At 38.9% G+C, this 16,248-nt stretch overlaps 1 protein-coding gene across 2 annotated transcripts in view; it reads right to left on the reverse strand.

Moving 5' to 3' along the window:
- Positions 1–16,248, reverse strand: part of UNC13C (unc-13 homolog C) — a 387,958-nt gene that overhangs the window by 237,744 nt on the left and 133,966 nt on the right. For both annotated transcript variants that reach the window (XM_077828069.1, XM_077828068.1), the window contains one exon: positions 11,879–12,020. In XM_077828069.1, the coding sequence (XP_077684195.1) occupies positions 11,879–12,020 (142 nt within the window). The remainder of the gene's footprint in view (positions 1–11,878; positions 12,021–16,248) is intronic.

The following is a 16,248-nucleotide window of genomic DNA, read 5'->3' on the forward strand; positions in this document are numbered from 1 at the left end:
CGATGGCTATATTTCACTAGAACAATAGAATTATCAACCACAGAAGTGAGACTCATGGCAGCTGGAGCCAGAGCTTTCTTGGAAGCCGGCCCATGATGGTGGAACTCACTGCCAGATCATCTTAGAATCACCACAAATCTCAATATCTTCAATACAAAAATGTAAAACACATTGCTTTGACCTAGCTTTCCTCAAATAACCATTTGCTCAAAAAAGAGTTTACGGTTCTGTATAAAAACCCAGGCAAACAGTGCACACTTAAAGGGGGATAAACAGGACTGTTATATTGAACAGTCTCCCAAAAGCAAAATACACATTTTTTCCATCATCAGATTACTATCAGTTCTCTCATATTAATTGTCAAATGCCTGCCATGATCAGTGAGGATAAAGTACTAGGTGTTTTTCCTTTGTACGAAAACTATAGTTTTGTTAGGTGCATTGAAGCTGAAAGGTGAACTTCACATTCTCTCTGTATCACAACTGTGACAGCAACAGATGTCTGAATGCCCTTAAAGCACACTTTTTTTCAGAGATCAGCCGAATTTCAGGTGCATTTTCATGCACAGAAACATTGATTTTACACCGACTTATGCTGACAAGCCAAACAATACAAGCTAAACCCAGCAGCATCGTTTTAAGTTTGACTCGTAAAAAAACCCACCAGTATCATTCAGAAAGGTAGATTTTTGTAGGAAAATGAAGCGATCTACCCCTCTAGAATCACGTTAGCTCTCTTTTACTCTTGCTTGCACACATGCGCACACTTTATCATAGTGGTTACTTCAATTTAAATATGTATACACTGGTACACAAAAGAGAATAATTTATTTATATTACAGTAGCTCTCAGAGCCTCCAGCTGAGAATGTACTGTCTAGCATAATAGGGGCCCCAAACATATAGGAAGGTAGTTCCTAGTCTGAAGAGCTAACAGTCTAAGGGGAAGGTGTCCAGTTCCCCTTGTAAATAGTCCCCTGAAGAGGTGAGGCAGAGAAAGGAAGCACCACCATCACCACCATTTTACAGATGGGTAACTGAGGCACAGAGGGATTAAATGACATGCCCAAGGTCACATATGAAGTTTGTGGCAGAACCAGGAACTAAATCCAGATCTCCCAAGTCTCAATCTAATGCCTTACCTGCAAGACCATCCTGAATTACTTTTGATGTCTACTTATTATTAGTGAAAGTAGACTTTTAAACAGAAATCATCATCAGATTGCTAAATGTAAACTTTAACACTAAGCATGCAAGCGGTCCCAATTATGTCAGGGGGATTACGCATGCTGAAAGTTAAAATATGTGCAGCACTTTGCTGAATTGGGACCTAAGAAATTAGTTTAAAAAAAGGGTAGCACTGGCATATAAACCAGATGATACAGTAAATTCAAAGAAGGCTTTGCAAAGCCAAGTCCAAGCAAAATGATCAAGAATATTTCCTCAGCAAATCTCTACCTCCTCCCTACATACATGCATAGAGTAACTGGAGAAAAACATTTTAAAAATCAGATGGTGAGAGGAAAAAATCCTACCCATAGGCAATTAAAAAGTATAGAGAAAAAGCAAATTTTTTGGCTTTAAACCAGAAGTTTAATTTTCCAACTACATAGTTTGCTTCAAAGCATGTTACTAATAACAATCAATTCAGAGTAAAAATAAACAAAGAAAAGCACGCAGTGTCTAGACTTGTTACAAGCAGAATTTTAACGAGTAGTACACTGTGGACACAACCTGAAGGAATTACAGAAGATCCCATCTGCAGTGGCAAGATCAGAAAGAAATGTACCAATGGAAGCCAACACAAGGTGTTGTCAGTCAAGTTCTACATATGCCAGTAGAAGAAAAATGGTATTTTCTGTCTATCTCCTTTTGTCCTTCAATTTGTTGGGTCTAAAGCATTTCCCTTTGATCATATCAGAAATCAGATTCTAACCCCTCCTTGAATTGAAAGACTTCAGAGTTCAGAGGGAAAATGTAACAGCAGACTGAAGACTAGCATGAGCGCAAGAGGTACTATTTAGATTCCAAGCATGGTGGAAAACACATGTTCATGGAAAAAGAAGATAACTGAGTCTTGAATCAAAGCCACAGTTATGGGCAAATGATGAAATAGGGTCAACATGTGCTATCAGTTTGAGTGGGGCTCATTATCCAGGATATCACTGAGTGACCAATAGAAGGGGAACTCTTGTTGTACCTATGAACTGCTGCAGAGATTCTCAAACTGGGGGGGGGGGGGGGGAAACGCGGGAGCATGGAATGTATTCTGGGTGGGCAAGAGAACTTTTAAGGAAAAAAAATGTACTGTGCACGTTCACAGCTGGGTGGCTGAGAACAGCGGCTGTTGGACAGGCCCCCAGATCTGAAAGCAGCACTGCCGCCAGCAGCAGAGAAGTAAGGTTGGAAATACCATACCAGGCCACCCTTACTTTTGCACTGCTGGTGGTGGTGGTGCTGCCTTCAGGGCTGGGAGCCCAGCCAACAGCCACCGCTCTCCGCTCTACCTTCAGAGCTGGGTGCCCAGAGAGCAGTGGCTGCTGGCCAGGCACCGGGAGTGGGGGGCTGGAGTGTAAACTACTACAGACAAAAAGAAGGCGGCATAATCAAATATGTTTGAGAACCACTGAACTACAGAACAATAACGTTCAAACAATGCACATTTCAGGCAGCATGCTCAGCAATGAGATGAAAGCCTCAACATCAACTGACAGTCAGCTCTACCAAACAGAGTCATGACTGATTAAGAAGCAAAATGAATAACATAATCCCTTTCTTCCCTGTTGGAAGGCAAACTTGGGTCACATTTGATCTGCTTTAGCTAGATGATGTGATCTCTCATGAATGGGTTTCGTAGGCACCTAAAGCCACCTCTAGTTTTATACACAATATTAGATCAGTGCACACACCTTAAAGGAAGGCAATTAGGTCTGGGTACACTGATTTTCAGTTTACCAACAATGGTCTTAGATCTGCATATACACTAGGGATGTTTCAATTCTAAACAGTATATTCAACAAATATTACCTTTATTCATGTAATAATTTGACATAGTGAGGTGTGGAGTTATTGGAACCGTGGTGATGTGTAAAAATAGTTTAGTGTCTGGGTCCTACCTGGGATTAGAATTACCATACATCATTTATTTCCCCATTTTTGGGATTAAGTTTTAGAGTAAATGGAATGAGATTTGAACTCCAACACTGGTTCAGTTAAAAGCTTCTTGCTGGTTTGAGACCAGCCTCCTAGATAAAGATAAGCAGGATAAAGAGTCTTATTCAGCTGAAATGCAGAACATACCACTAAGTGCAGTACTTTGCACTCCTTGAGAACTCTACCTCCTAGTTTACAACATTCTTTAAAAATAGATTTAACTATTTTGTAGTCTTCTGAAAGTGCTTTAAATGTAAGGCATTTCTTTGTCAGCATCAGCTATCTACAAAGATTACTGTTCAACTAAGAAATATGAACAGAGCTCTCTACATTCATACATACTTTACAAGCATAGTGTTGGCTGACAATCCAATAAAACTCATCCATTTAAATATTTTAACAGAAATTATATTCCAAATATCAGATCCTGAGCTAGTATAAATTGGCATAGTTCCACTGAAGTCAATATAAATATAATGATTTACATTAGCTGAAGATCTTGCCAGAAATTTTCAACTAGTTCCAATCAGCAGCTATGTTTTTGGGCAATGCAAGAGTCAAAGTCCACTTTTTCACTTGGAACTACAGCGACCAGTATAAACCACTAGATGCCAAGTGATGGATTGTGGTGGAGTTTATTGGAATTTCCAAAGGGAAAAACTGTTTTTCTTTTGTTGTGTGTCATATGCACCTCAAACTATATTTACAGAACAGAACACTACTGTTTCTTTACTAGTTTATTCTTCCCTAATTCTGTTAGGGAAAAAACCGGTATTTACATTAATTGTGCTGTTATGTGGCAAGCAACACATTAGAGTACTTAATAAATGATACTTATCACTCACATGATTTGGAAAGAGGATAAAATTTGGATAGTCACATTTTTCCTTTTATGAATATTTATCTAATTATTTCTCTACCACCACGATGCACCAAATATATTCCACTATCTAAACATTTTGTGCTTTCAAGTGTTATGCCATTTCAATTAACCAAAACTGATTTATATGAAAGACGGGGACATATTTCCACAGGCAAATAAAAATCCCATGTGCTACTTGGCTGTATGAATGGCTTATGTGGGGAAGCTCTAGAAGCATTAACATATATAAACAGACATTTCCCTTCAACTGGCACACTACTGTTGAATTTTGTACACACTCTTAGAAATAAAGCATAGGATTATTTAAATATTGAGCTGGGTCAAAGAAAAAGTTTTGTATAGCATAAAACAAATCCATGCTTATAATCTTAGAATTAAACCTCCTAAAACTTCAGGCCTTTGTGCTAAAATTTAAATCTTGGATGGCAAGTATAGATGATATACATGTAGAGATTAAATCATATAATTCTTATATGATTAATTCTTAACCAGTTCATAAGGAGATAAGAATTACCATACCAGATCAGACCTACGGTCCATCTAGCATCATGTTTCTGATGATAGCTGGTAGCAGATGTTTCAGAGGAAGGTGCTAAAAAACCTGAAGACATGTATGGGATAACCTGCCTATATGGCATGTTTCTTCCTCACCCCCTCAGTTAGAGGCTACCTTATACCCTGAAGCATAATAGTTAATAACCCTATTTTAAAAAAATAATCCTTATTAGTGTAACTCTGGATCATTTTTATTTATGAGAAATATTTTATTCCTCCTGAAAAGGGTATGTTGTACAAAGGGACAGCCATTATATTATTATATCAGCAATAGGGAAAATAATGGGCCTAAGGCACATAAAGTTGCCAAAGGAACATGAACTATCTATTCAACTATTTTGGATTTTGCAGCAAAAGTCCTCTTCAAACAGGGCTGACCATTTCAATAATCCGTTTTAATTCCTTTTTTTTTTTTTTTTGGTGTTTATTTGTTTCTTCTCTTTTACAGCCATCACATGCATAGTAAGCAGAGGCGGATTCGGGGTTTCTGGGGCCTGGACCAGAGCAAGTGGGGGCGCCTCCCCACCTTGTCTGCCTGCAGTCCCCCCAACCCCTCCACCCTGCTCCTGCTGGGGAGTGGGGTTGGGTCACGGGAGCTTGCCCCATTCCCCAGCAGGAGTGCTGGGCAGGCAGAGCAGGTCAGGGTATGGGGGCACCCATTTTTCCAGGGGCCCCCTAATTGACTGGGGTCCATGGGCACGGGTCCCATTGGAGCAGTGGCTAATCGGCCACTGATGGTAAGCACTGTTTCCCCTACATAGCAAACAGCAGAACTGAGTGACTGTGTATTTTATTTTATAAAAATAAAAGGTGTGTTTAAAGTTCTTGTTTGCCTTCTTTCTCAATTTGGTGAAGTCCTCCTTATGGACTGTTTGGATGTGGAATAAAGCATAGAAAAACAATGTCAGGCTTTTCACAATGTGCCTTTTCTTTGTTAACATATTCTATTCAAAAGCACCATCATACATGTCTATTATCCTTTTCAAAGGCTGCAATTGATTTTGATCCTTTCTCTGTAATATGTATTAAATATATCAACAAAAACTGGAAGGCACGCTAATAGTACTTGCAAGATCTGTTTGCAAATTGAGCTTAAAAACTGATTTCTTCAGTTGAACCTGACATAACCCCTGTCCCCGCTCCAAAAAAACCCCACAGACTAACCAACCAACACTCCCTTTCCCCCATGTTAAAATAATGTTAAGGTTGCAAAATCAAGTACTCAAAAGTTAGGAAATACAAAGTTGCCCATGTAATGTTAATTTAGCCCCCTTGTGCATTATGATAATCTTTGATTATAAAATCACATGCTATTTTTTCACAGGACCCCAAATCCTCTGGGATTTTTATGTTTGTATCTTTTCAGGCATTAAGTTTTGGGGTCAAATCATGTAGTGTGGGATTTTCAGACACAAATGGCAGTTACTTGCCTCACTCCCAGTAATTTTCAATGTCGTTTGTGCCTTTCAAAATCTACCCTGTAATGCTCATCATCTTTATCTGACTGTGATATATTCAGTCACATTGATGCCCTACATTCTTTATCTAGTCATTTAAGTTGGTGACGAATGGGGGTGGGAGGGACTGGAAAGGAGGCTCTCTGATGAGATGTTCATTTCCTAAACATGGATGCCTACAATGAGTAAGCCTTACGTGGGGCCACAGATCACTTTTTTAGTGGACAAATCAACGTGCATGAGCCCCAGCATCAGAGTCAAGCATGACAGTAGTAGAACAGCACTTAGTTTAGCAACTGCCAGAAATTTTGGCTGAATCAGCTCTGAATCTGAAAATCTTAAACATACAAGAGCTGGACAGGTTCACTTTAAAAAAAAAAAAAAAATCAAACAGCTTGCCCAATTCCCGTTTGGAGACTGCCATTCTATCTATCTCCATGAATTGGTCATTGGTCCTACCCTACAAGCAGAATGATTTGGCATGAAGGGGTGATTCCTTTTACTCATATTTTTCTCATTGTTATCTGCTAATATGTACAGCAGTGAGGATTTTCTGGGACAATCTGGTTTATGAGCCCAACAATGGCAGCTTTATTTCCAGATACCCCTTAGCAGCATTAAATCCTCTGAACAAATGTTTATTGGAGCTCCCTTCCTGGTCTGTGGTGACAAATACTTGTAGCAAATCTTCAAGAACACCAGAGACCTGCCAAGTTCTAGTGATGTGCCCAGGATACTCATATTGGCCAGGTAGCAATCATGATCTTCAAAAAGCCTCATTGTTGGCTTAATTTGGGTTAATTAACATTTGGATAAATTAGAGGGAATAGCAGATATCTAATGAAGCTATTTATTGATACCATACTGTTGCCTAGTGACAGCCAAAATAGGCATAATGAGGAGTATAAAATAAGCAACTGGCTGTGATGGTGCACCCCATAAGGCTTTATGGAAATATGCTTATGAATTTCTATATGACATAACTAGAATATATTTTATGCTATATATGCCATGTAACATATCTCTGTAAAAGTTATGATCTACTGAACCTATTAATCCTATTTGTATGCATGTATCATTTTTGTATTCAAAGTTATGAATATTGGCTGTGTATGGGCTTGATTCTTAAATAGCCTTTCTAAAGCATTTAGTCAGCTTCTTGAGAAAGGAATGTGCAAATTAAGAACCCAATCAAGCAGCATTTAATGAACAATGGATGTTGGAAGGTCCCAAACCACATAAGAAGTCTTCCTGGAGACATTCAAGATACCATGTGGGCAATGGCTGCTGCCTGTAAAAACTGAGTCATGCATGGACATGTGACTTGCCCATGAGACTCCAAAACTCCATCTTGTAGCTGGACTTTGCATAGGAGAGAGGTCTCCACCCACATAAGAATGTCTATTTAAGCCCGTGGGAGATCCCTCCATTTTATCTTCAGCTGGCTAAGGAGATTTGGGGGGGGGGGGAAAAGAGAGGCTAAGGATACCTGAAAGAAACTGGAACAAAGGACAGTAACTACAGGGGGTGTGAGATTGCTGGCAGTCTGTAAAAGGAAGTTTACTGGAATTCCTCTAAGGGGGAGGTTTTATCTGTATTCAGTTTTCTTAGACATAGACTTGTGTGTTCTATTTTATTTTGCTTGGTAATTCACTTTGTTCACTTGTTCTGTTACTACTTGGAACGACTTAAATCCTACTTTCTGTATTTAATAAAATCACTTTTTACTTATTAATTAACCCAAAGTATGTATTAATACCTGGGGCGGGGGGGAGAGACAAACAGCTGTGCATATCTCTCTATCAGTGTTATAGAGGGGGAACAATTTATGAGTTTACCCTGTACATGCTTTATACAGGGTAAAACGGATTTATTTGGGGTTTAGACCCCACTGGGAGTTAGGCATCAGAGTGTCAAAGACAGGAACACTTCCTAAGTTGCTTTCAGTTAGTCTGCAGCTTTGGGGCACATGTTTCAGACCCTGGGTCTGTGTTGGAGCAGACTGGAGTGTCTGGCTCAGCAAGACAGGGTGCTGGAGTCCCAAGCTGGCAGGGAAAGCTGGGCAGAAGTAGTCTTGACACATCAGTTGGCACCCTCAAGAGGGTTTCTGTGATCCAACCCATCACACTGACTATATAAGTGTCTTTCAAATGCACACACTACAAGTCGTCCTATTCAGCTTGAGCTTTGGAAAATCCACAAGGTAATCTGCAGTAGCATGGCTGATGTACAGTTAGGTTGTGAAAAGGCATATTTCAACAAACTGAATGAAGTATGGAGAGCAGACAGTAAAAAAGAGGGAACAAAGGAATTTTCACTCCAAGGATGGAGGTAGAGATTTGAATAAAGTAAACAGACTCCAACTTTGGCCCAAAGCTTAAACCTACAGAGGCAAATTTGTTTACAGTGATTAGAGCTGGGTGAAAAATGCAAGCCTTAATTCCAAGTTTTAAATGAATTCATTCTAGCTCTGCTCAGACCTTTTTTGTGTCCTTTTCCCATGAACAATTTACTTTAGTGATGGGCATCCATAGAATATTCATGCCAAATGGTTTATTTGATAATCCAAATAGGAATAAAGACGATACTGTGACATATCTGACCAATCACAAGCAAGCAACAAAAGTCCTGACTTAGAATATTCACAATCAATCCATGAAGTAAAAAATTAACAATATTTGTTGAATAAATACAAATATTGATCTGCTTGTGGCTATTCTGTGGAGCAGAAAATAAGGCTACATTTCTTGAATAAATTGTCTACTGTGAATTACTCAATTCTAGTATTTTAATTTATGGGAGAAATTGGTATAAAGTTAATAGCTAGAATATTGTAATGAGGGCATAAACAAGTAAGGGGTGCCTAGCCATGACAGGGAGAATACTGTAGTTAGTTCTTACAAGTAGAGAAGTGGATTCTAGACAAGGAAGACAGAGGAGAGGGGCTCTGGCAGCTTGTGTGCACAGGAATTTGGCTCCTTATCATTTCTTGGGTAGTCTTTAGTCTCCTGAAACTTTACACCTTAGAGAAGATAAAGCTTCTCTTTTATATGGACACATGGTACCCATATTATCCACCTCACATAGGAAAGTTATTCCTGGATAAAAAAAAAGAATAGTGCCAATATTTTACATATAAAAGGGAATATCCAGTAGAGATTATTTTTCTCTAGAATGGGGGGGGGGGGGGAGGCAAGAGGAAGGGCAGAGATTAAACACTGCTATAATACAGTGTCAAGTATTTGCAATATCCTGAGTGGTTTGCAGAATTCTGTGGTGTTACTGATAAATGTTCTGAGGTTCTCTCATAATAAAGAAGATAATGTGTATCACCACTGTACATAGAGGTTCACCAGATAACATTATACTTGTTATTGTCATGTTTTGAATGACATTCTTAACAGAGGTAATGGACAGATATAACTCAAAACTGGATCTTTAAATTATTATAATTTGCTTCAATTTGGATGTATTTTCTGCAGAAATGCTAATATTATGTGGTTATATAAAGTGTTAGTAAATTATGAAAATATGGAAAGAGTAACAAATGTCACAAGAGCAAATACTATCTTAATGTTTTTCATATACATGTTACGTTATTATTTGATATTAGCAGATTTTTGTTACACCAGGCCTGACTAGAATATATTAAAACTATCATAAAAACAAAACCTTGCCTGAAATAAATTTCTCTTTCAGTTATATTTTCTAAAGTAAGTCAGAGATTTGATTTACTTTTCAGAATCCTCAATTGCCTTTGACAATAATAATTAAGTACATTGTATCATACTGTGGCATATAGCAATCCTGCTGAAAAATGGAAAGATACGGATATACTCCTTACTAGACACTAACAGGTAATACATTGTACTAAGTGGTCCTATACTCAGACTGATGTCATTGCCAGAAAACTGCAGCATCCAGCACAGCTGGCTTAACTGGCTGGTGAAAGATTCCCCCCAATGTGAGGGAGTCCTTGGGATGTGTAACAAAGCTATAGTGGTTACAGCCCACCCCTTCTCCTGACCCCCCAGTGGGGGTGGCATAGCCAAGGAAAGGAGGTATGGCCATGACATCTCAAACCCTGGCGATACCTAGCTGCAGGAAACACTGGTTGGGTTTGGGGCAGTCAGGCTTAAGTTAGAGTAGCCCTGAGGCTGCTCTAACTCATGCTGGAAACTCACCAATTCTCTGGGTGAACCTAGGATTACAGGATGGAAGGCCATAAAGGTAGTGTAAAACCAGGCACAGGTTATACACAGCCAAAGTTTGAGGTCTAATATTGAACTATAAATAAACTTTTGAATACTAAACAAAAATCAGACTAGTTTGCACTGTGTTAATGAAAGATAAGCCAAGAAGAGATTTCTCTCTCTGAAGTCTGCGAAACACATGGTAATAGCTCAGGAAAAATTAAAAACCACAGACAAAGTATATGACCACAGGCAGATTTTAGAAATTGATTTGCAAGGAAAGGAAGTTTTGAAATTAGGTAATAAGCAGTTCTAGTCAAAGGGGCTTTTTCTATGCACAGTAAAACTTTTTTCCTGATAGGGTTTGATTCTGGTATTTTATTATTTATTAACAATATTTTTATTATAACGTATTAGTCTAATGCCTGCTGCCTTATCCAAACACACACACACACAAACACTGGCCATTACAGGAATATACTTTCCATATACATCATATTGATGAATGAGGTGACACCAACAAATATAAAGGCAATGTAACATTATATATATAGTTATCTAAACAACATTTAAACACATTTCATTAGAGTATCATTATTAAAAAGGAATTTGTTTTAATGGATTTTCCCAGCTTAGCTCTTCTTTATCTGTATATCCAGAGCACAAACCAAGAAACTTCTGTGCTGATATACTAAGTATAATGCATAGTAATATTTTCAAACCATCCCAAACTGCACATAGATTCTTGTCTTCACACACTAAAATCCATTCCCTTATCAGCTACCTACAATATCTGGGTCCAGTATTGAAATGTTACTACCTAATTTAGGGCAGCCATTTCTACATTTAAGAGTTCCAGTTGGTAATAGAACAGGTACATGAATACCTAAGCACTCATTTAGACTGGATCCCTTAGCTTAAGTACTTCAAGTTTGAAATCGGTCTCTTTAGTTGTTTGTGACAAAGTACACATGTGATGATGACCCTTCCCTGCAAGCCAGTGCGAAGACAGTTTCCCATCAGCTGCCAGGGGAATGCCCAGTATAAGCATATGGTAATGTTTTCCTTGGCAAGACCAAGTTTTTCAGACACACCTCATGACCTCCTTTTGGGTCCCTTGTTCCTTATGTTGAATTGATTCTCACTCAGCAAGGCATTAAAGGCAAGACTTTCAAAGGCAAAAATAGTGGTCAGGCTCCTAACTCCTATTGACTAGCACTGAGAGTTAGGCACCTACCTGCCACCTGTGCCTTCAAAAAAATCTACTCCTAAATGGCATTCTTTCAAAAATGAGGTCTCTTTTTGCTGTACATTGCACAGGAAAATAGGTGTTTAAAAGAAAATTAAGAAGAATTTACTATCACAATGGCTATAATTATTTTAATTAATTTGCCCCAGTTCAATAAACAAAACTAATCAGCTCACCATTAGACTTGACTTTGGGTTGCTCATCCCCACATGAGGGAGTCATAACATAACCAAGATTTCAGTATCTATGTTGTCATTCCAACCAAAGATTTGCTAATTAATGCATTATAGAAGTGTGTGATGGGTACAACAAATCTTGACAGACGAAATAATCTCAGTCAATAGCATGTCACAAAGTTAGCCAAAAAACTCTTGCATCTTTTATACTCACAAATAAAATTTTTCATCCCATACTGGATTCAAGTTTCCAAAGATAGTTTTAGTTCTCCGTTTGGTTTTGCCAACTTGTACTGTAACGTATGGATCACTTGAGCCTGTTTTATCCTTAGCTTGTAAACCCTGAGCACAAACCACTGCAACAAAAATGAAACAAACAGGTTTTACCCTGAAGCTTTCATTGCTAAGGACCACATGCAACCCCCCCCCCAAAAAACAAACAAACAAACAAACAAACAAAAAAAACCACACAGTATAGGGAGTCTTGAAAAGAAAGGCTAATAGGAAACAAAGGAGTGCTGAAGAGAATATCATTTTAACTTCTGTTAGCTGGGGACTTGATGCAGAAATTATTGGGTGTGTTCCATGGCCTCTGTTATGCAGAAGGTTAAACTAGATGATCATAATGACCCCTTTTGCCCATAAAAATCTATGAATCTAGCTAATGTGCAATAATCTAAAGATTAACTGCAGAGTTTATCTACTATACAGTGTGTATGATACAAGCCATGTATTTTCTGCAACACTGCACTGTAAGCAATGTAATGTTACAGTCTAATTCAAGTTCAAGTCTTATGATTCCCTGCACAGTAGGAAAAACTTTCAAAGCTAAGAAAGGAGTTTTGCTTGTACTGGCAGAACTTTTGTCATGAGTTTTGGAACTAAACATGGATATCCTTAATGAGCACTTCACCCTATCGGTCCTCCTTGGCATACTTGGGACTAAAATAGTGTAATAGTATATACAATACTCAGCCAGTCAAAAGCCTTCAGTCACAATGGAGAGACTGCATTCAAGGAAATTAACTGTAACTGTCATTAGCCATGTATGTTGTAGCCATATTAGTCCCAGGATATTAGAGTGACAAGGTGGATGAGGTAATCTTTTATTGGATCAACTTTTGTTGGTGGAAAAGACAAGTTTCAAACTACATAGCATTCTGCTTCTGTGTACTCAAAAGCTTGTCTTTCACCAACAGAAGATATTACCTCACCCATCTTGTCTCTCCATGAGCTGTGTAAACATTTCAGAGTTTACGATGGCTAATGTATATAGACTCTGCAGTAAATATAAATACATATCACTCGCTTTTCCCTCATAATTCATAAACACTGGAAACCTCTCATTTGAATGCAAAATTGTCAAAAAACAGAATAACCTGCAGCTGAAAAACTTGTCATGGCTGCTAACATCAGCAGAGATTTGTTTTATTATTTTGACCACTTTGTTTTAAATATCTTGATGGTACCATTTGGTTAACATATCCTGCTGTCAATCCCATGGGATAATGAAGCTCACTGTGTACTCAGAAAAGTGACTGTATAAAAATGGCACTTTCTGAGCCAACAGATCTGCTCCCTGTGTGTGTTCAGAGTCAAATCTGCTGACTTATGAAAAAAAGTAAGTTTTCATTACTGTCAGCCCTGTAGAACACCACAGCTCTGGGGATTCAACTGCATTTGCTTCTGCTAGGCACTTCACTGTTAGCAGAAAGGGCACTTTTCAAAGTCACAAATGGCAAGTGGGCACCCAACTCCCACTGACTGTCAAAGAAGTCACATGCCAGGGTGCCTTTGGAAAATCTCCCCTGAAATGAACTAAATTCCAGTTGCAGGGTCACCTTCATCTGAAGAAGTAGGGTTTTTACCCACAAAAGCTTATGCCCAAATAAATCTGTTAATTTTTAAGGTGCCACAAGACTCCTCATTGTTTTTGTGGATACAGACTAACACTGCTACCCCTCTGATACAGGGTCACCTGTGTAACCCACTTCTGTCCTCAGTTAGACCTGTGCAATCACACTGAACATAAGAGACTTGCACAGGTAAACCTAAGAGCATAAACTGAGGGTAATGGGGCTACACAGCACTCACTGAGGGGAGGATTTGGACTGCGTATCAGAGGGGAGCCTTTGTTTCTGGTGATGATTCATGAGCCACAAAGAACTCTCTTGGATTCTCAAATCAGGTTCATTGTTTAGGGCTGGCAGGAAGGGAAAACAACAGCATTCATCTTCTTACTTGCAAATTGAGTAAATTTGAAGAGGGAATAACTGAGGCATAATAAAGGTGGATTTACACAATGCACCATTTTACAAAGTAATTTTGCCAAGCAGAATCATACTTTAAAGGACAAATGCTGCTGGCATTCTCTGTAGCATGGAATGAGACCAAACAATGGAAAATCCAGAGCAGACATGATACACAGCTTACTTGAGGTGCTGCTATGCTGCTGCTGATCAGAAGCCACAGAGAAGATTCTGAAATACCTCAACAAGCCTGCCTGTTGTGGGTGCATTGGAGCATGGCTAGGGGAAAACAGTTCAAAAGAAGAATATAGGGCAAGACTCCATTCTTATGGAAGGGAGAGAAGACAATGCCAGGTTGTTGAACCTGGGAAAGAGGTATCCAGAGTTTTGTGGCTTGGGACTGAAGCTAAATAATTTCCTTGCAAAGAGGTACACAGTGAATTACACTGTAGTAACACTGAGTAATGAAACACAAACTCCCAGGTGGGGGTACATGTCTACCCTTCCTATTCCAAATTATTAGAAGCACTTAAGTCTGTCCTCTGCACTTTGCAGGAGCGGAAAGGTGGCTATTCTATTTCCAAACCAATTAACCTATTTTGGTTCAGTTTCTCCATCTGAAAATGGGGATAAGAAGTTTCTCTCACCACACAGAGTGGTAGGGCTAAATCCATTAATGCTGTAAGCTCTTTGAGATCCTGAGATGGAAGGTGCTATACGAGTGTAAAACATTGTTATGGGTTTGTAGGATGCCTAGCAGGATGTAGTGCATGTCCATGAGTGAGAATCTTAGGTTCCACAACAAAAACAATAAGAAAACAACAATATCATGAGAATAATGCTGTTACCCTTCCACAAACATTTGTATAATGTGAGTCTCTGTATAGTGGATGTGCAAAGCCACAGCTGTATACACAGAGGGCTGTGCTGCAGTTCCAGCGACCCAGCAGAAGCAAGATATCTAAAAAAGGTTTGTTGTCCACTTTTCTGGCTCAGTAAGCCTCCTCCTGCATTTCCGCCTAGCTTCTACTTTCTCCTCCCAGCCTGGACCACTTAACCTCTGTCTCTCCTCATCCCACCTCAGTATTCTCCTGGCTGCCTTTAACCACCCTGGTCTGCTCCCCAGTATCTGGGGCCTGATTCCCAGCTCTCTGAAGTCAGAATCTTTCTACTGATTGCAATGGGCTCTGGATCAGGCCCCAGGTCAGGATGCATCCTGTCCTCTCCAGGCAGATATGACTAGAGCTTTGCTGTCTTCAGGCAGGTCTCTCGGGCTCCATTCACACAGAAGTTCCAAACAAGGAAAGGAACCATCAAGAAAAGGTGCCTCTCTTTTCCTTTGGGGGGTTCTAGTTCTGTGACCTGGTGTGTCAATTAGGGAACATTCATCTAATGGCCCTGATTCTACACCATTAAAGTTCATAGGAGTTTTGCCACTGACATCAATGAGAGTAGGATCAAGCCCTTAATGGCTAAACTAGTTTTGTACCATCTGGTGCAGTTATTTTTGTATCTATCATATCATCCTACACTGTGGGTAAAGTATGAATGGATTCACTTATTTCCTCAGTAGCACATTAAGATAATTTCACATCTCTATGCTGGCTGTGCAGTTCCACTTAATTCACAGGCATAAACAGTAATAAGGACAGTGCTGTAAGACACAGGAATATGCATGTGTTTGGATCTTTGATCCACTGAAAAAATACAATGTGATCAGAATACTATTGAAGGTATATTGTGAACTACATTAGAAAAACCCACCATATTGCGTGTAAAGAACATCGATCACATGGGACTAAATTAAGCACAGAAGTCTGCAAGTTGATCAATGGGTAAAAAAAAAAAAAAAAAAATTATACCTGTTCACTAACACATGCATTAATGCTTAACAGAAAGCAAAACTTGTTTTCTTTTATTGTATTCACAAGTGAGTGGTGAAAGCTGGAAGGGGTTTTAAAGCTTATCTTCTGATCCCCTATGACAGTACATCAAAATCCTGGAGAAGAAGGCAATGCATAATTCACTTTTAAAATCAGAAAATGGATTAGTTTTAATGACATTAAAGTTAAATTAAATTAATGTTCAATCTAATCAAATTCAAGGGCATTTAATGTTTCACATCACTAATTTTTAATTCTTTACACTTGTAGTGAAGTTATTTCATGCAGTAGTACCATATGCAAGGTGGTCAGTTTGTGCAACCACTTATATTTAAGTTTCCTGTGCTGACATCTGAATTCAGAAACTAAAAGATATAAGCAATAAATTCCTGAGCTTTAAACACAAAATGGGAATCTTTGTGAGAAGCTGGCCAAATTCAAAGGTGAAGAAC

This window comes from Eretmochelys imbricata, chromosome 10, assembly GCF_965152235.1.
Source record: "Eretmochelys imbricata isolate rEreImb1 chromosome 10, rEreImb1.hap1, whole genome shotgun sequence".
Classification (NCBI taxonomy): domain Eukaryota; kingdom Metazoa; phylum Chordata; order Testudines; family Cheloniidae; genus Eretmochelys; species Eretmochelys imbricata.